Source organism: Mobula birostris, chromosome 13 (genome assembly GCF_030028105.1).
Source record: "Mobula birostris isolate sMobBir1 chromosome 13, sMobBir1.hap1, whole genome shotgun sequence".
Lineage (NCBI taxonomy): Eukaryota > Metazoa > Chordata > Chondrichthyes > Myliobatiformes > Myliobatidae > Mobula > Mobula birostris.
In genome coordinates, this window is record NC_092382.1 from 27,434,140 (window position 1) to 27,454,255 (window position 20,116).

Genomic DNA, 20,116 nt, shown 5'->3' on the forward strand with positions numbered 1-20,116 from the left:
TTGGACTTATAGTAAGTTATGGTGTTTTTCATCAGTTGTAGTTTAAGCAAGATTTTTGTTAACGTTATCCACCACTTGATTGTGCTTGTGCAAGTAATGAGATTCAGTTAAACTATTGCAGGATCCTTTAAAGTGTTGATTGTTTCTGGTTTCTCTTGTAATTTTCAGCATTAATCGTCTTGAACCTATTGGTCTGTCATTCTGTATTATTGATAACTACATGTGTTAACAACCTTGTCCTGTATTGCTACAATGATCCCGTCTGTTTCTGGGAAGAGGTCTCCAACACGTTTCTCTATTTTCTTTGTTTATTGATATCCTAAATATATGTTTCATATTCTGTTGCATTGTATCCTGATGCTCTGTCTGATATTCTACTGGCTCTATTCACCTTTCTTTATGTTTCATGTTCTGTACTTTTCTAGTCTAAGGTTTATGCTTATATCTTTGGAAATTAGTTCCATTATTTGAATTATTTGTTTTAGCTTTATTGATGCAAGAGCAAATAATTTCAAATCATCAATGTATAGCTGTGCAAAGGTATAATTCATATTTTTTTTCTGATTTGATACCTGATTTTTGTCTGTTTCAGTAAATTATAAGCAGCTTTAAAGCCAAACAAAACCATACTGGGCTTAGTGAGTCACTCTGGAAAACCCCTACATTTATTTTGATAATGGTGGTTGTTCTTTTGTGGTTGTTAATAGGACGATTACTTTATGCGAATGCTCCATCAGATGTTGTAGAAATTTCATAAGTATTGGATGAATTTTATATATATTTGGAACTTCTCTTAACCATGCAAGGGAGAGAATCACATGATTTTTTGATAGACAATATAACATTGAAAGATTTCTGCTTTCCACAGGGTTTGAAATAGAATTACATAATCTGTTATCTGTTGTTCATACCCGAACGGTATTCTTTCTGCTCTCCTGTGAGTATATTGTGAGTTGTTATTAATTATGAGATGCACGAAGCTACAATTATATATATAAAATTGTCTTACTATTATTACGAGCCAATAATAACACAGTAGGTGACCATTCAATGGTCTTATAAATGCAGAATTAAAGCTGACCCTGAGGCAGGTGGTACACACCTTCAACCTTTTATATCTTATGCCCCACAGGAGTATGAAAGAGAGAATGTTTGAGGTGGTTTGGGGTTCAGCAGCAAGGCTCTGGATGGGTTTGCGTCTTGCCAACTTGATTGAGTTCCTCTCGGAGGTGACAAAGATGACGTTACACATAGATGTTGTCTACTTGTATATTGGCAGAGTCTTTGACAAGGACCCACATGGGAGGCTCACATAGAAGATTAATATGCTTGGGAACTGTGGTGAATTGTCCTGGCTGGCGGGGACCCACACTGGGAGAAATTTCTTGCCTGGTGGGTTGTGAATTTGTGAAATTATTGTCATAGACAGCTGAGGAAGATACGTCATTGTATATATTTAAAATGCAGGTCGATATGTTCCTGATTAGGAAGAGCATCAACATTTATAGAAGGCGAGATAGTGGGGTTGAGAGGAATAGCGGAGCAAATTCACTGAGCCACCTGGCTTAATTCTGCTGCTAAGTCTTATGGTTTTCAGGTGCATCTGGAGTATTGTATTCACTTCTGATTGTCCAGCTCTTGGAAGGATTGGAGAGGGTACAGAACAGGTTCACCAGGATGTTGTCTGGATTCGGTGGCATGTGCTACAAGTAAAGGCTTGACAAACTTGGTTTATTTACTCTGGAGTTAAATCTGACAAATGTGTATAAGATTGAGATATAAAAGTCTGGGTAGAGAGCCTGTATTTTGTTTTCCACACAGGACTGCTGTCTAATACCAGGTGGTATTTGGTTAAGGTGAGATGGGATAAATTTAAATTACTTATGGGTAGTTTTTTCACAGGGTGGTGGGTGCCTGGAATTTACAGCCTGGGTCGTGTTGGAGGCAACTACGTTATAGATGCTCCTAAATATACATGAATGTGCAGGAAATGCAAGGATACCAAAGTATTTTTCTTTCTTTCCCAGATAAAGAGTCAAAATAAAGGAGGGGGTCGGTATCAGACTGCTGAAAAATGATGTTGTAGATGCAGTAACGGATGAAAAGGAAATGGCAGACAATCTCTGTGGAAGTCACTAGCAGAATTACAAAATGTAAAGAGCATCAGCGAACAAAATTGAGTGTAGCTGTTATTACGAAGAAGAAGGTGCTTTGGAATCTGGAATGTATGAAGATAGAAAAGTCAACTGGACAGGAAGATGTAGTGTGCGTGGGGATTCCCAGAGTAGTAGGAACGGGAGTGAAGGGTTTAGCAGGCCCAACAGCTGGATTAGTACATTAACAGCTGGATCAACAGCTGGAAAATACATTTTAGAATATTGAGGCTGCAACGAGAGTTTATCTGAATTTTAACCTGACTCCAGAGATCAGCGCCTGATTAATGGTGAATTTTCATTCTCAGATTCTGCCCAGTTACAGTACAACACTTGAAATGTGGTTTGGACTGTGCAATTTATCACTCACCTTTCAGTTGAGTGGGTAACTCAGATAATCCTTGGCCGATGTTCATGTATTCCTGTGGATCAGGACCTGTTTAAATTTTTTTAAAAACATGTCTGTGAAAACAGAACTAAAATAATTAAGCCTGTTTATTTCAATGTGCCTTTGTGTTCAGTGCGTGTTTTTAACATACCGAGTTCCTGTATTTCCCTCAGTATCCTGTCCAACTTCGGTAACTCTGTCCTCCACGTCACAAAGGATTCCCACATCGCCCTCCGGACCCGGGAACCTTTGCCCATCACCAAACTGAGGAAGAGTCTGGAACTCTCTGTCCGGTTTCCCTTCTCTGTCAGCTCAGTGACTTTCTGTAAAAGGAAAACAATGAATTTATTGTGGAGCGGACAGTTGTTGCCTCATCCTCCTTGGGTTCAGCTATTAACAGAAAAACAGCAACTGAAGGAAATTCTAAATCCATATTGTGTAAGAGTAAGGATTAACTGACACCCTATAATATATTCAACGTGATTGGCATTCATTTCTAGAGGAATAGAGTATAGGAGCAGGGACGTGATGTTGAGGCTCTATAAGGCGCTGGTGAGGCCTCACTTGGAGTACTGTGGGCAGTTTTTGTCTCCTTATTTAAGAAAGGATGTGCTGACGTTGGAGAGGGTACAGAGAAGATTCACGAGAATGATTCCGGGAATGAGAGGGTTAACATATGAGGAACGTTTGTCCGCTCTTGGACTGTATTCCTTGGAGTTTAGAAGAATGAGGGGAGACCTCATAGAAACATTTTGAATGTTGAAAGGCATGGACACAGTGGATGTGGCAAAGTTGTTTCCCATGATTGGGGAGTCTACTACGAGAGGGCATGGCTTAAGGATTGAAGGGCACCCATTCAGAACAGAAATGCGAAGAAGTTTTTTTTAGTCAGAGGGTGGTGAATCTATGGAATTTGTTGCCACGGGCACTAGTGGAGGCCAAGTCATTGGGTGTATTTAAGGCAGAGATTGATAGATATCTGAGTAGCCAGGGCATCAAAGGTTATGGTGAGAAGGTAGGGGAGTGGGACTAAATGGGAGAATGGATCAGCTCATGATAAAATGGCGGAGCAGACTCGATGGGCCGAATGGCCAACTTCTGCTCCTTTGTCTTATTGTCTTATTAATTTACTTGTCATCAATATGTAACATCACATCAAAAACATGTGACTACAAGAATGGAAGAGAGGGGAGAGCGAGAGAGCAAAAAATAGATAGTGGGCATCACTGAATCATGGCTGAAAGAAGATCATATTTGGGTGCTTACATCCAAGGATACATATTTAATCAAAAGGATAGGCAGGTGGGTGAAAGGGTTGGGTTGACTCCATTCTCATAGAAATATAAAAGTCCTTATAAAGAGGTGATATCGGATTGGACGATGTCGATGTTAAGAAACCGCATAGGAAAAATGACCCTGGTGGAACAGTAACCAGGATGTGGACTACAAATTCCAGTGGGTGAGAGAAGAGGTCAATGTTAAAATAGTCATGGGGAATTTCAATATGTAGTGCTGAATCCCAAGTGAGGGAAGTTATAGAATGCCTATGAGATGGCTTTTGAGAGAAGCCTATGATTGAGCCCACTATAGGAAAGGCGGATCGGGATTCGGTGTTGTGTATTGCACCAGATTTGATTGGGGAGATTAAGGTAAATAAACCCTTAAGGGGCAATGATCTTAAAATAGCAGAACTCACACTGCAGTTTGAGAGGGAGAAGGTAAAGTTAGATGTATCCGTATTACCCTGGAATAAAGGAATTACGGAGGAATGAGATAGGAGCTGGGCAAAAATAAATTGGAAGAGGACACTAGTAGAGGCAACAGCAAAGCAGGAATAGATGAAGATTCAGGAAGTGATTCGGAAGGCGCAGGTAGAGGTAGATAATCCCAAATATGAAGGATTATTCCAAAGGAAGGATGATCAACTGTGGCTGACCAGGAAGTCAATGCCAGCACAAATGCAAAGGAGAGGGCATAGAGTATAGTAAGGTATAGTGGAAAGCTGGAGGACTGGGAAGCTTTTACTAACCAGCAGAAATCTACTAAAAAACTGTAAGTAGAGAAAATATGAAATATGTGATTGACTGTTGCATCTCTGACTGGGAATTTAAACTCGTGCAGTGCCACAGGGATCGGTGCTGGGCCCGTTGTTGTTTGTCATCTATATTGATGATCTGGATAAAAATGTGGTTAACTGGATCAGCAAATTTGCAGATGACACCAAGAGTGGGGACGTGTAGTGGAAAGTGAGGAAGACTACCAAAGCTTGCAGTGGTGTCTAAACCAGCTGAGAAATGGGCTGAAAAATGGCCTGTGGAGTTTAATGCAGACAAGTGCGACACGTTGCACTTTCGGATGACCAAGCAGGGTCGATATTCTACGGTGACCGGTAGGGCACTGAGGAGTGTGGTAGAACAAAGTGATCTGGGAATACAGGTCCATAATTCATTAAAAGTGGCAGCAAAGGTAGATAGATCGGAAAGAAAGTATTTAGTACATTTGTCTTCATAAATGAAATTATCGAGTACAGAAGATGGAATATGATGCTGAACATGTATAAGATGTTGGTGAGGCCTAATTTTGAGATTATCTGCTACTGGTCACCTACTCATAGGACAGGTGTAAAGGAGTTCGGAAGAGTACAGAAAAATTTACAAGGATGTTGTCGGGACTGGAGGACCTGAGTTATAGGAAAAGATTGCACTTGGAATGTAGAAAACTGAGGGGAGATTTGATAGAGGTTCACAAAATTATGACGGATGTAGATAAGGAAAATGCAAACAGACATTTTGCACCAAAGTAAAGTAGTACTACAACAAGAGGTCATCAGTAAAGGATAAAAGGTGAAAAGTTCAAGGGTACATGAGGGGAAACTTCTTCACTCAGAGGGTGGTGAGATCGTGAAACGAGCGAGCAGTGTGAGTGGTACAAGTGGTGAAGAGAAGTCTGGATAGATACATGAATGATAAGGGTATAGAGCACCAGGGCCCAGTGCAGGTCAATGGGAATAGGCAGTTTTAGTAGTCCGGCATGGAATAGATGGGCCAAAGGGCCTGTTTCTGTGCTGTACTTTTCTATGACTATGACAAGTCAGCCACTCTGTTCGGGAACTCAGATGGAGACCAGACCAGCTGTGGTGAGCAGGTTCCCCTCCCTCAAGTACCGCAGTGAAGCCAGTTGGCCCAATTTACAATCTGACAGCTTCATATTCATCCTGGATCAATGAGCTGAGGTGAATTTGACTGACGGTCCCGATAAGACGTGAAATTAGTTTTAGACTGAATGTCTGTTCAACAGCCCAGATATGCAGCCACTGCTCGTATATCACACTGATAAATACAGCAGGTGTCAGAGGAAAAGGTGACGCTGAACCTGTAGCTCCCAGTGCTCCCCACCTTAACAGCTGAAACCAGATCGGCTGGAGACAGTCAGAGATCAACATCTCCATTGTCATGTAGACCTCCTAGAACGTGCAGGAGATGAATATTGATCACTATTCCCTCTGATACCAGCAGTTCAGTGACAATATACTAAATACACTCACCTCACTTTCTTCTCTACTGAAATGTCCCTCCTTTGTCAACATCCAACCGAGTCTTTCAACCTTTTCTTCAATCGCTTGTTTGAGTCGGTCCCCGTAGAACTTTGTCAGCTGGTACAGTCGATATTCACCCGCCTCTGCCAGGAGGTCGTGGATTGTAAACTCTGGCTCTGCGAATATAAGAAGAGTATGTAGACATGAACTCAAATCTCCCTCATCTCCAACGCTCTCACCCAATGCAACAAAAAAATCAAGTCTTGAACCTCAGTGTTCACCTGCCTTCAGCTGGAAATACGGATTTTGTCCTAATCCCCAACACTGGCCTTAAAACTGACCAAACAATGTTCTGGGCCTTACGTTACCAAAGGACCACATTTAATACAAACTATCCTGGCGAATACATTTCCCTTAATTCACATCCTGGAAATACTCTCTTATCTGGAACACTGCATTTCCTCCAATACACATCCTGGATTTCCTCAGAGCAGGTAGTACATTTCCTGTAGTGGGGTAACAGGTGCCCCAGTACACCACATGTACCACACCCACACATTCCCCCTCACGTCTGACCAACCCTCCAACAAAGAATCACATTTTCCATCCTCCTTACCACATTCTGTGAACACATCACCCTCATATTTCACTCACCTGCTCCTTGTTGGGGACTTGACAATTCCGTGTTCAATGAGCTTCCGAGCTGACAGACAGTCGCCTCACTTGTACCGGTTCCAGGGTCCTGATCAGTGTCTCTGACGTCACTGTCTCTGGGCTGACAGACAGTCGTCTCAATTGTGCTGGTTCCAGGGTCCTGATCAGTGTCTCTGACGTCACTGTCTCTGGGCTGACAGACAGTCGTCTCAATTGTACCGGTTCCAGGGTCCTGATCAGTGTCTCTGACGTCACTGTCTCTGGGCTGACAGACAGTCACCTCACTTGTACCGGTTCCAGGGTCCTGATCAGTGTCTCTGACGTCACTGTCTCTGGGCTGACAGACAGTCACCTCACTTGTACTGGTTCCAGGGTCCTGCTCAGTGTCTCTGACGTCACTGTCTCTGGGCTGACAGACAGTCGCCTCACTTGTACCAGTTCCAGGGTCCTGCTCAGTGTCTCTGACGTCACTGTCTCTGGGCTGACAGACAGTCGTCTCAATTGTGCTGGTTCCAGGGTCCTGATCAGTGTCTCTGACGTCACTGTCTCTGGGCTGACAGACAGTCACCTCACTTGTACCGGTTCCAGGATCCTGCTCAGTGTCTCTGACGTCACTGTCTCTGGGCTGACAGACAGTCGTCTCAATTGTGCTGGTTCCAGGGTCCTGATCAGTGTCTCTGACGTCACTGTCTCTGGGCTGACAGACAGTCTCCTCACCTGTACTGGTTCCAGGGTCCTGATCAGTGTCTCTGACGTCACTGTCTCTGGGCTGACTTTGCTCCACTTCCGCTGCGGCCGGACCGCATTCCATTGGGACATTGCTCTCAATCTGACCCTGCTTTGGTACCTTGCTTCCCGTGTCCCGATCATCTTCCCTCAATGAGTTTCCTGGTAAAAACCTCTTGAGTACTTTCCGTACCCGAGTTAATTTCCTACCTGAAATAAATGATGAATTTCAGGTTACACTAGAGTGATTTAGAGCTGAGCAGAACTGATTGAGACTGGGTGGGTGCAATGGACCAGAGACTCTATCTGACCAGATTTGGAGTGGGACTGTGCTGGTGAATGTGAACCGTACATCCTGTCAGGTGACCATCGCAATAAGCCCGTGAGTGAACACATCCACTCCCAGAAAGAGAACAGGATAGGCACAGTAATACTGATCTGTCCAGTTCCATTGGTCACAGGAGGTCAGAGATTGTAAACTCTGACTCTGTGAATATAAGAAGAGAATGTAGATACCAACTCGTCTCCAGTGCTCTCACTCCACTCATTGAACAAATCAAGTCTTGAACCTCAGTGTTCACCTGCTTTCAGCCACCAAGATATATTTATTCCAATACCCAACACTGGCTTTAAAATCTACCCAATAATGTTCTGGGTATTACGCTACGGGAAGGATCACATTTAATGCAAACCAGTCCATCCCCCATCTCACCCACTCATCTACTTCAGCTTATTATGAGCAATAAATGTTGGGACTGTCAATGATAGTCTCTCCATCCTGGCGAATACATTTCCCTTAATGCACATCCTAGGAATACTCTCTCATCTGGAACACTGTACCACACCCACACACCCCCCCCACCCCCCGCTACTCTGACCAACCCTCCAACCAGGCCTCACCTTTACCCTCATCACTCTCATATTTCACTCACCTGCTCCTTGTTGGGGACTTGACAATTCCGTGTTTAATGAGCTTCTGAGCTGACAGACAGTCGCCTCACTTGTACCAGTTCCAGGGTTCTGATCAGTGTCTCTGACGTCACTGTCTCTGGGCTGACAGACAGTCGCCTCACTTGTACCGGTTCCAGGGTCCTGATCAGTGTCTCTGACGTCACTGTCTCTGGGCTGACAGACAGTCGCCTCACTTGTACCGGTTCCAGGGTCCTGCTCAGTGTCTCTGACGTCACTGTCTCTGGGCTGACAGACAGTCACCTCACTTGTACCAGTTCCAGGGTTCTGCTCAGTGTCTCTGACGTCACTGTCTCTGGGCTGAATTTGCTCCCCTTCCGCTGCGGCCGGACCGCATTCCATTGGGACATTGCTCTGAATCTGACCCTGCTGTGGTACCTTGCTTCCCGTGTCCCGATCATCTTCCCTCAGTGAGTTTCCTGGTAAAAACCTCTTGAGTACTTTCCGTACCCGAGTTAATTTCCTACCTGAAATAAATGATGAATTTCAGGTTACACTAGAGTGATTTAGAGCTGAGCAGAACTGATTGAGACTGGGTGGGTGCAATGGACCAGAGACTCTATCTGACCAGATTTGGAGTGGGACTGTGCTGGTGAATGTGAACCGTACATCCTGTCAGGTGACCATCGCAATAAGCCCGTGAGTGAACACATCCACTCCCAGAAAGAGAACAGGATAGGCACAGTAATACTGATCTGTCCAGTTCCATTGGTCACAGGAGGTCAGAGATTGTAAACTCTGACTCTGTGAATATAAGAAGAGAATGTAGATACCAACTCGTCTCCAGTGCTCTCACTCCACTCATTGAACAAATCAAGTCTTGAACCTCAGTGTTCACCTGCTTTCAGCCACCAAGATATATTTATTCCAATACCCAACACTGGCTTTAAAATCTACCCAATAATGTTCTGGGTATTACGCTACGGGAAGGATCACATTTAATGCAAACCAGTCCATCCCCCATCTCACCCACTCATCTACTTCAGCTTATTATGAGCAATAAATGTTGGGACTGTCAATGATAGTCTCTCCATCCTGGCGAATACATTTCCCTTAATGCACATCCTAGGAATACTCTCTCATCTGGAACGCTGTACCACACCCACACATCCCCCCCACCCCCCGCTACTCTGACCAACCCTCCAACCAGGCCTCACCTTTACCCTCATCACTCTCATATTTCACTCACCTGCTCCTTGTTGGGGACTTGACAATTCCGTGTTTAATGAGCTTCCGAGCTGACAAGCAGTCGCCTCACTTGTACCAGTTCCAGGGTCCTGATCAGTGTCTCTGACGTCACTGTCTCTGGGCTGACAGACAGTCGCCTCACTTGTACTGGTTACAGGGTCCTGATCAGTGTCTCTGACGTCACTGTCTCTGGGCTGACAGACAGTCACCTCACTTGTACCGGTTCCAGGGTCCTGCTCAGTGTCTCTGACGTCACTGTCTCTGGGCTGACAGACAGTCGCCTCACTTGTACTGGTTCCAGGGTCCTGCTCAGTGTCTCTGACGTCACTGTCTCTGGGCTGACAGACAGTCGCCTCACTTGTACCAGTTCCAGGGTTCTGATCAGTGTCTCTGACGTCACTGTCTCTGGGCTGAATTTGCTCCCCTTCCGCTGCGGCCGGACCGCATTCCATTGGGACATTGCTCTGAATCTGACCCTGCTGTGGTACCTTGCTTCCCGTGTCCCGATCATCTTCCCTCAGTGAGTTTCCTGGTAAAAACCTCTTGAGTACTTTCCGTACCCGAGTTAATTTCCTACCTGAAATAAATGATGAATTTCAGGTTACACTAGAGTGATTTGGAGCTGAGCAGAACTGATTGAGACTGGGTGGGTGCAATGGACCAGAGACTCTATCTGACCAGATTTGGAGTGGGACTGTGCTGGTGAATGTGAACCACACTTCCTGTCAGGTGACCATCACAATAAGCCGGTGTCTGAACACATCCACTCCCAGAAAAAGAACAGGATAGGCACAGTAATAGTGACCTGTCACATCATGTCCAGTCCCATTGGTCGCAAACTGACCATTACCTTGAGATCTATGCTGTCCAGCCCCCTGGTTCCCATCTTATCCCCCGGCATGATGATCGTCATGTAACAACTGTGCAGGTCATTGGCAAAGTCTTGCTTAGAGAACTTTGTGTGTAGTTGCAGTTGCTAATCTGTAGGATGAAGGTGATTAAGCTGGAAAGAGTGTAGTTGAGAAAGACCAGTTGAAGGGTGACCTTACACACGTACATAAAATAATCAGGAGTGTAGATAGGGTAGACGGTCACAGTCCATTTCCCAGGGAAGGGGAGTCTGAGACTTACACGTGTACATAAAATAATCAGGAGTGTAGATAGGGTAGACGGTCACAGTCCATTTCCCAGGGTAGGGGAGTCTGAGACTTACACGTGTACATAAAATAATCAGGGGTGTAGATAGGGTATATGGTCACAGTCCATTTCCCAGGGTAGGGGAGTCTGAGACTTACACGTGTACATAAAATAATCAGGGGTGTAGATAGGGTAGATGGTCACAGTCCATTTCCCAGGGTAGGGGAGTCTGAGACTTACACGTGTACATAAAATAATCAGGAGTGTAGATAGGGTAGATGGTCACAGTCCATTTCCCAGGGTAGGGGAGTCTGAGACTTACACGTGTACATAAAATAATCAGGAGTGTAGATAGGGTAGATGGTCACAGTCCATTTCCCAGGGTAGGGGAGTCTGAGACCCGAGGGCAGGAATTTAAAAGGGACTGAAGGGGCATTTTTTTCACTTGGCGGGTGATGGGTATAAATTACGTGCGGTCAGAGGAGGCTATAAACAAATAAAATTACAAAGTTGAGAAGATGTGGGCAGGAAAAAGGATAGAAGTCTATAAGGGAAGTTGGGAAAAGCTGTGGGAAGATGGAGCAAGCTCAAAAGACATTTGGATCAGCATGAATTAGCTGGGCTGAGGGATGCGTTACCAGGCTGTAATCTGTTTTATTCCACCTCAACTCACAGAGTTGAGCACAATCACAATTCCTACAGGAGACAGGGACAGTTGGTCATTGGTTACACCAGGTTTCCCACCAAAGATCCTGTGTATTTTAAGTCCAGGTAGCAGATCATCTCAATAGGGAAATATTGAGAACTCACGTTCACCATTTGTCCACAGACCAGACATGGATTCGAGTATTAAAACACTGAAACAGACCGCACTTTTATCCACAATGAGCTGTTTTCTGATCCTCAGCCATTCCCAACACCGGCAATGTTCTCAGCTCAGCTACAGAAAACAGATTTTGGAAACTCCCCTCATCTCCTTTCCGCAGCAGCCGAGAAGTCCAGGAGGGAGTTGATAGCTGCCCTTCCAAAACCTGAAATGCTCTGTTATCACACAATCTCTGAATTCCTGGAAATGCTCCTACCATCTGGCGTTGAGATTTATTAATGAAAGTTGGAGACATCTTACACACCAGGGCCTGTCTAGAGGACCCTGACCCTGGACATTTACATAACACACAAGACAGTTGTCACATTCCTGTCTGTGATTCACTCACAGCCACCTGATTCAGGAGTCCCTGCTCCTTTCACTCAGGTGAAGCTTTGCATGGTGAGCAGAGTGATTCGACCATTACCGGTGTCATGTCCCTGCACAGGAACTGTTAGATTGATCAATTACTCGAGGCTGCTTTACCAGTGGGATCAATAACCTTGCTTGATGAAAGTTTTCTGTGCCCAGTTAACATCTGTGTAAGTTTCTTCATCTGTACTAGTGTGCACCAACAGGACAAAAGTTTAAGTATAAAGATCCTAGTGATCATACCTGTGTCCATTCTGATTGTGACTGACGATTGCTGATTGTCGTGTTTTGTTTACACTTTGATCCCGGTGCAGGACAGCTCCACCTGCTGGTGATGCCCTGAATTACACAACAAACAGACAGTGAGTCAACGAGAGTATGATTACTTTGTAAATATGACAGTACGTCCATCCCCTGTATCAGAGCAGCAGTTGACTTAGGGACAAAATATTCCCTGTGAATATCAACTCTCACACCATGTCTGTCCAGTGCATCTACTGATAGAGTACAGAGTCACAGAGCAACAGAGCACATATACAGACCTTTCAGCCCAATGAGACAATGCTGATGACAGTGCTCACCGAGATGGTCCCAATTTCCTGTGATAGGCCCATTTCCCCCACGGCCTCTTCATTCCATCTACACATTCCAGCTGCTTCTGGAATTATACAATTGTGCTGCCTCATCCACTTCCTGTGGCACTTTCCTTCACATAATCACCAACCTCTGCTGCTCAGGTTGATTTTGGAATCTACTTACCACTCTTCTGCCCATTTAGATCTCCTATAAGCTACAATAATCTTTACTGTGAGCACCATCCACTAATTTCATGTCATCTGCGAACTTACTGGTCAAGCCTTGCACATTCAGATCCGAATGTTTGCATGATTATAACTGGTCTGGAACCTGATGGTGCGCATCTTGAGGCACCCGAACTTTCTACCTGATGGCAGAAGCGAGAAAAGTGCATGGCCTGGGTGGTGAGGATCTTTGAAGATGGATGCTACCTTTCCAAGGCAACATTTCGTGCAGATGTGCTCAATGGTTGAGAGAGCTTTACCCGTGACATACTGGGCCAAACCACTACCTCTTGTAGTATTTTCTGCTCAAAGACATTAGTGTTCTTCGAACAGTCCATAACGCAGCCAGTCAGCAGACTTTCCACCACACATCTACAGAGGTTTGCCAACGTTTTTGATGACATACTGAATCTCCACAGACTCCTGAGGAAGTAGAGGCACTGTTGTACTTTCTTCACATTGATATTTATATGATGGGTCCAGGATAGGACCTCTGAGAATGACACCCAAGAATTTAATGTTACTGACCCCCTTCAACTCTGGTCCTCCAATGATCACTGGCTCAAGGACCTCTGGCTTCCCTCCCCTGAAATCTACAATCAGTTTTTTGCTCTTATTGATATTGAGTGAGAGGTTGTTGTTATTACACCAGTCTCCCTCCTGTATGCTGATTCACCAACCCTTTTGATACAGCTCACAACAGAGTTATCATCAGCAAACTTACATGTGGTGGTGGAGCTGTACTGAGTCACACAGTCACAGGTGTAAAGTGAGTAGAGCAGGGAGCTAAGTACACAGCCCTGTGGTACTCCTGTGCTGATGGAGATTGTGGTGGAGATGTTTTTGCCAATCTGAACTGAGTGGGGTCCACAAGTGAGGAAATCCAGGATCCAATTGCACAAAGAGGTATTCAGGTCAGGTCTTGGAGCTTAGTTATTAGTTTTGAATGGATGATGATTTTAAAGATACTCTGATAATTTTTACTTTGAACTTCCTCAGCATCCATATGAGGCAAAGGACATCGAGCTGCAGCTTCAGTTCCTTAACACATTGCCTGAGGAGTTGCAGCTTGGTGCACCTCATGCAGATGTGGTTATCTGGGAGGCTGGAGGTCTCCCTGAATTTCCAATAATTTCTCTGTTTTTTATTTTGAATGATTTCAATGACTTGAATGATTTTGAATGAATTATTTTGACTGATTTCAAGATGCTTGTGACATCCTGAACAGATTTTGCAGAAATGCAATGCCCATATTCATTAGTTTTCTCTTCATTCCAATACATTCCATACAGTTAATGTTCACAACATCCTTCCCCCTCCCCACCTCACTGTCAATCTGTTACACCTGCTCCTGAGGTCACTTGTCTCTTCACTGTGGGGCAGTGATCAGAGAACAAAAAAGAAACATGTAACACTCCTTCGTGGGCTGTTACTGAATAAGTGGCTCACCAGAAATAACCAAAAAAGTGAAGAACAAAGCTCCACATCATATGCTGAGAGTTTAATTTCTGTAACAATGAATTAAAGTTGTAATGGCTCCTTTTACCCTGCTTCGTGCTGCATTTAATTCAACCTGTGCTCATTTAGACAGTCGTACTTGAGCCATAAATCTTTCCAAAGGAAAACCAACAATATGCAAAAATGAACAACTCTCCTTGTCTTCTTTAATTAGTCTCTCAATGAAATATACAAATGACCTTCATAAATCTGCTTTCCAAAATGCGAATAAGCCAAACAGCCTTTCAGATAGTTCATTCAGCAGCGGCGGGTATAGCCTGAACAAAGTCCAGTGCAGCTTTTGGATCAAAAAAAGTACATGGAGGAGAATTAGCAGGAAAAACTTTAATTCTTGTCGGATACCTCAAAGAGGGAAAAAGTTTTTTTTAGCATATGCTTGTTTCATTACCAGAGCATATTTTGATCTTTGTTCCATAATCTCTCTTGGATAATCTTCGTAAAAGCGGAGCTCAGATTCCATAAATCTAAAAATTCTGTTTTCTTGCCTGTCGCATTATTTGATCTTTAATTTTAAAGTGATGAAAGCAAACCAGAACAGATCTTGGTTTACTAGAATACTTCGATTTCAAGATAAACGCCCTGTGTGCCCTTTCTATAGCAGGCAGCTTTGATAGAACGGTAGGAAATAAAGTGTGGAAAAGCTGACCAAAGTAAGCCATTAGATCTCCATCTTCAGCTCCTTCCTGCAGCCCAACAATTCGTATATTCTTTCGTCAAGACCTAGTTTCCAGGTCTATAATCTTATAATCTGTCTAAATGATCATCTGAACATTCAACTGAGAGAAGACGATAAGGGGATTTATTCCTTTAATTTAATAATTGGTTTGTTTCTTTCTTTAATCAGCTAATTGGTAGTTTTTTTTCCTACTAATAGGGCTTTTCATATATTTTTTCTGTTTTATTATAACATTTATAATTGAATTTAAAGCATTTTTAGGGAATTAATATGAAACTTAAAAATGGAGCTGTTTTTCTTTCTAAGAGATAACATTATTTTGGTTCTTTCTTGTTTATTAGTCGATGGAATGTAAATAGCTTTTTTTGTTGAGACTTTATTGCTTTTTTTTAAACAATGTCACTCTACTTTTTTACTAATGGGGGAGGGAAAGAAAACACAGACAGAACGGTCAGTAGCTTTGAATTTGATCGTAGATCGCTTGCCTTTCTCGGGCTTCCGGGTGGGGGTGGGTGGGATTAGAGTTAAGAGTTTTTTCCCATTGGGTGGTTCTGGAGCATGCGTGCTTTTATTTGGTTGTATTCTTCATCACCGCCATTTCTGATCATCCCGTATTGGTATGTGCCCTGTATATGTGTAAAGTAGAATAAAATTACAGTATGGTATTTAAACGGATTAATATAATAAAATGGATTGTACATGGTTGGAATTATCCTATTAAATGAAAAAGACTTTTAAAATTATTAACCGATTCCAACCTGATATAATTTTTGCTCAAGAGACACATATCAGGGAGGGAGATCAAAATAGATTTTTTGGATGGTGGAATGGTCTTCTCAGAGTAAAACAAAAGGCATATCTATTTTTATTAAACCTAATATATTTATTCAAGAGGATATTGAATCAGATTCAAATGGTAGATTTTTAATTGTTAAAGGAACGATCGGTAACAGAAAAGTTGTTTTGAATAATTTCTATGGTCCTAACTTAGATGATCCTTCTTTTTTAAAAAAGGTATTTGTTTTACTGCCTGATTTAAAAGAATATATGCTGATAATGGGCGGGGAAACTGCTGCTCAAATCCTATGATTTATAAGAGCTCAACCAATCAGCGACTTCCAAATCGATCCGCGTCATTTATTAATTCCTTTTTGATTGATTTTGGGTTGATCGATTTGTGGAGGTATCTCCATCTTGATAATAGAGAATATTCTTTCTTCTCACATGTTTATAAAAATATTCAAGGATTGATTATATTATAATCGATCCCCACTTCTTGTCTAGTGTTAAAACTTGCGAATATGATGCTATTGCTATATCTGATCATGTGCCTCTGAGTCTGTCTTTTGAATTTGATGATGTCATTCTTTTCCGCCCACCTTGGCGCATGTCTCAGACATTATTGCAAAACTCTGACTTTGTCAGTTTCATTGAAACCCAGATAAAAGCATTTTTTTTCTTTTTAATGATATAGGGGGTATGTCTGAATTAGTTATATGGGATACATTTAAAGCATTTTTACATGGTCAGATTATTTCTTATTCAGCTAAACTTAAAAAAACAAACTAAAGCAGAATTAGATAGAATTTCAAAACAAATTAAAGATTTAGATAATATCTATGCAATTTCCCCCAATACTAATTTATTTAAACAAAGAGTGGAACTTCAATCACAATATAAACTCTTATCAACTCATCCCATTGAAGAATATTTACTTAAGTTAAAGAGCCAAATTTATATGTCTGGAGATAAAAATAATAAACTGCTTGCATCTCAATTAAAAATGGCTGCAGCCAAAAGGCAAATCATGAAAATTCGTAGGAAGGAAGGTACCTCAGCTCAGGAATATGAAGAAATTAATAAGATTTTTCAAGATTTTTATGCTGAACTTGATAAATCTCAATGTCTGTTAGATTCCTCTGAAATGAATGCTTTTTTACGAAAGATTGTTTTTCCTAAAATCTCGGCTGAAGATCAAAAAACTCTTGATGCTCAAATCACTGAAACTGAAATTCATAAAGCTATTTTTTCAATACAATCTGGTAAGTCCCCGGGACTTGATGGCTATCCTGTAGAATTTTATAAAAAAATTTGGAAAGTTGCTTTCTCCGTATATGTTGGAAATGTTTAAGGATTCTTTTGTGAAGGGTGACTTACCCTCTACTTTTTATGAGGCTTCTATTTCTTTAATTCTTACAAAAGATAAAGATCCCACTGACTGTGCTTCATATAGACCTATTTCATTACTGAATGTCGATGCTAAGATTCTGTCAAAGATAATGGCCAATCCAGTGGAGCATATTTTGGGTAAAATTACTTCTAAATATCAAACAGGCTTTATAAAGGGTCGCTATTCTTTTTCAAATGTTCAGAGACCATTTAACATTACATATTCGTCATCTTTTAAAACTCCACAATGTGTTGTATCTTTGGATGCTGAAAAAGCATTTGATTGAGTCGAACGGAAATATTTATTCAATGTTTTAGAGAAATTTGACTTTGGTGCTAATTTTAATAATTGGATTAAAGTTATATATAAAGCCTTATTGTTACTGTTGTCACTAACAATTGTAGGTCTCCTTTTTTTTCAGCTTTCACGGGGGACAAGGCAAGGCTGTCCATTAAGTCCTTTTTTGTTTAATATAATATTAGAACCCCTTGCTATTGCTCTTTGTGAAGCTAAAAATATCCCTGGGATTTCTCTGAATGAGACCATGCATAAGATCTCTCTTTACACTGATGATTTATTGGTTTATATATCTAACCCTGATGAATCTATCCCTGCCTTGCCAAAATTATTTAATGAATTTGGAGTTTTTTCAGGATATGAAATAAATTTCAGTAAAAGTGAATTGTTTCCTTTAAATGATTCTGTCTCTATATATGATAATACTCCTTTTAAAGTCACAGACTCTTTTAGATATTTAGGTATTATAATTACTAAAAAAATATAAGGATCTTTATAAAGCCAATTTTGTTCCCTTAGTAGACTCTATGAAGTATTTATTTAGTAGATGGAGTCCACTTACATTTTCACTTGTTGGTCGTATTCATATAGTTAAAAAGATGATTTTACCAAAATGTTTATATTTATTTCAGGATATTCCTGCTGTTTTGACTAGGAAGTTTTTTTGATCAGATTGATTCTATTATTTTATCTTTTATTTGGAATAATAAAAGACCAGGAATTAGTAAATGTCACTTACAAAAACTGAAAAAGGATGGAGGTCTTGCTTTGCCTAATCTAAGAATGTATTATTGGGCTGTTAATGTGTGATACATGTCTGTTTGGTTATACTGAGTTGATAAGAGTGATCAGCCAATTTGGGTAGACCTGGAACTGAAAGTTGTAAAACAGTTTTATTTAATCTCATTATTGGAAGCTGCTTTATCTATGCAATTAGTTAAAGTTGTTAATTTAAACCTATATCCTGTGATTAAGTATTCTTTACAAATTTGACTCCAGTTCTGCAATTTTTTTAATCTTAAAAAATTTAAACTTTGTAGTTTAATTTTTCAAAATTACTTTTTTAAGCTTATTTTGAGAGATCCAATTTTTTTTTTCCTTTGGAAAGTTAAAGGTATTAATTCTTTTTTTGGATTTATTTAAAGAAGATAGATTGATGTCTATTGAACAATTAATTGATACATATTCTCTTTCATAATCACACTTCCTGCAATACCTTCAAGTTAGACATTTTTTACAGAAGTATTGAAGTAATTTTCCTTACATATTGAAGGCTGACCTGTTAGATACTATCATGATTGTGAATCGTCTGATCAAGGGATCTATTGGAAGAATTTATAGTTTATTATTACAATGGGATAAGCGTCCTTTATCTAAGATTAAACAAGATTGGGAAAAGGAACTTAATTTGACTTTTATGACAGAGGATTGGATGCGGATTTTGAAGTTGGTTAACTCTTCTTCAATTTGTGGTAGCCATTCATTGATTCAATTTAAAATTGTACATCGTTATCATCTGACGAAGAAGAGACTTTCTAAAATCTTTTCTAATGTTGATAGTCATTGCTATAGATGTAAAACTGAGATAGCTACACTGACACATATGTTTTGGTCTTGTTCTATATTGGAACAGTTCTGGACGTTGTTTTTTTTCAACAATTTCTAAAGCACTTAAAATTAATCTACAACCTAATAAATTTTTGGAATAATTTTTGGAACCTAATGCTTTTTTGGAATAATTCCTCAAAATATTCATGGTATTTCTGTGTCTAACCAACATGTTATTGCATTTGTTACATTGATAGCTAGGAGGGCCATTTTGTTGAAGTGGAAGGATACATCAGCTCCCATTTCATTACAATGGTTCTCTCAAGTGATGCTATGTCTTAGTTTGGAGAAAATTAGAAGTCAAACCTTTGAACCTTTATTTGATTTTGAGAAAAGATGGGGCTCATTTGCTCATTATTATCATTTGAGCTAATTGATATAATTTTTCCACGATCTAATTGTAAATTTTTTAGTATATTTTCTTTTCTTGCTGGCGGTTTGATGTTTATTTTTAGAAGCTTTTGTATGACACATGACTCTGGGGTTGTACACCTAATGGGTTCTATATTTTTTCTCACTTTTCTGTTTAGTAGGTTTTTTTGATATCACAAATTTTTTTTCAGTCTTTAAGATAATGTCTTTTTTGAGACATTGTAAGTGTTGTTACTTCAATGTACTTGTTATTTTTTCTGTATAATATAACAACAAAAAGATTTGAAAAGAAAGAAATTCAACCTGTGCTGGTGATGCTTCCGCCGGCTCACTGCTCCAGGGGCGAGGGTCCTCTCCCAATGCCGACCCCACAGACTATCCCAACACAGAATAGGGAAAAACGCCGCCCACCCAGGAAAAGTGAGCATGCGCCAAGTGTGTGGCGGACGGGGCCTCGAAATGAAACCCGCAGATGCTGCGATCTCCGGCCACGAATGGTGCCGCGGTAGACCCCCTCAAAGCACAGGTGTGGTGCCAACCCCAGCGGTTCTCCTATACGTGAGGCGGTGAGGAAGGGGCTGATCTCGGGTTTGCGTAAATTGAGTGTGGGTTGCAGTGGGAAAGGGCTGGGACCGAGCTCTGCCGGACAGCCAGAGGCTTCAGGCTCTCCAGTCTGCAGCCCCAGTTT

The 20,116-nt window shown here is 41.3% G+C and overlaps 1 protein-coding gene across 12 annotated transcripts in view; it reads right to left on the reverse strand.

Moving 5' to 3' along the window:
- Window positions 1–20,116, reverse strand: part of LOC140208622 (NACHT, LRR and PYD domains-containing protein 3-like) — an 83,807-nt gene that overhangs the window by 52,200 nt on the left and 11,491 nt on the right. For 6 of the 12 annotated variants that reach the window (XR_011888849.1, XR_011888848.1, XM_072277435.1 and 3 more), the window contains exons 3-10: window positions 15,467–15,607; window positions 12,231–12,326; window positions 9,615–10,190; window positions 8,389–8,892; window positions 6,731–7,666; window positions 6,086–6,252; window positions 2,693–2,864; window positions 2,524–2,589 (exon numbers count right to left, since the gene is read on the reverse strand). Coding sequence is in view for 10 of the 12 variants with exons in the window: in XM_072277435.1 (XP_072133536.1) it covers window positions 2,524–2,589; window positions 2,693–2,864; window positions 6,086–6,252; window positions 6,731–7,666; window positions 8,389–8,892; window positions 9,615–10,190; window positions 12,231–12,240 (2,431 nt within the window). In the remaining 2 variants the exon portion in view is untranslated. The remainder of the gene's footprint in view (window positions 1–2,523; window positions 2,590–2,692; window positions 2,865–6,085; window positions 6,253–6,730; window positions 7,667–8,388; window positions 8,893–9,614; window positions 10,191–12,230; window positions 12,327–15,466; window positions 15,608–20,116) is intronic. The other 6 variants (XM_072277436.1, XM_072277434.1, XM_072277437.1 and 3 more) reach the window with 4 other exon arrangements.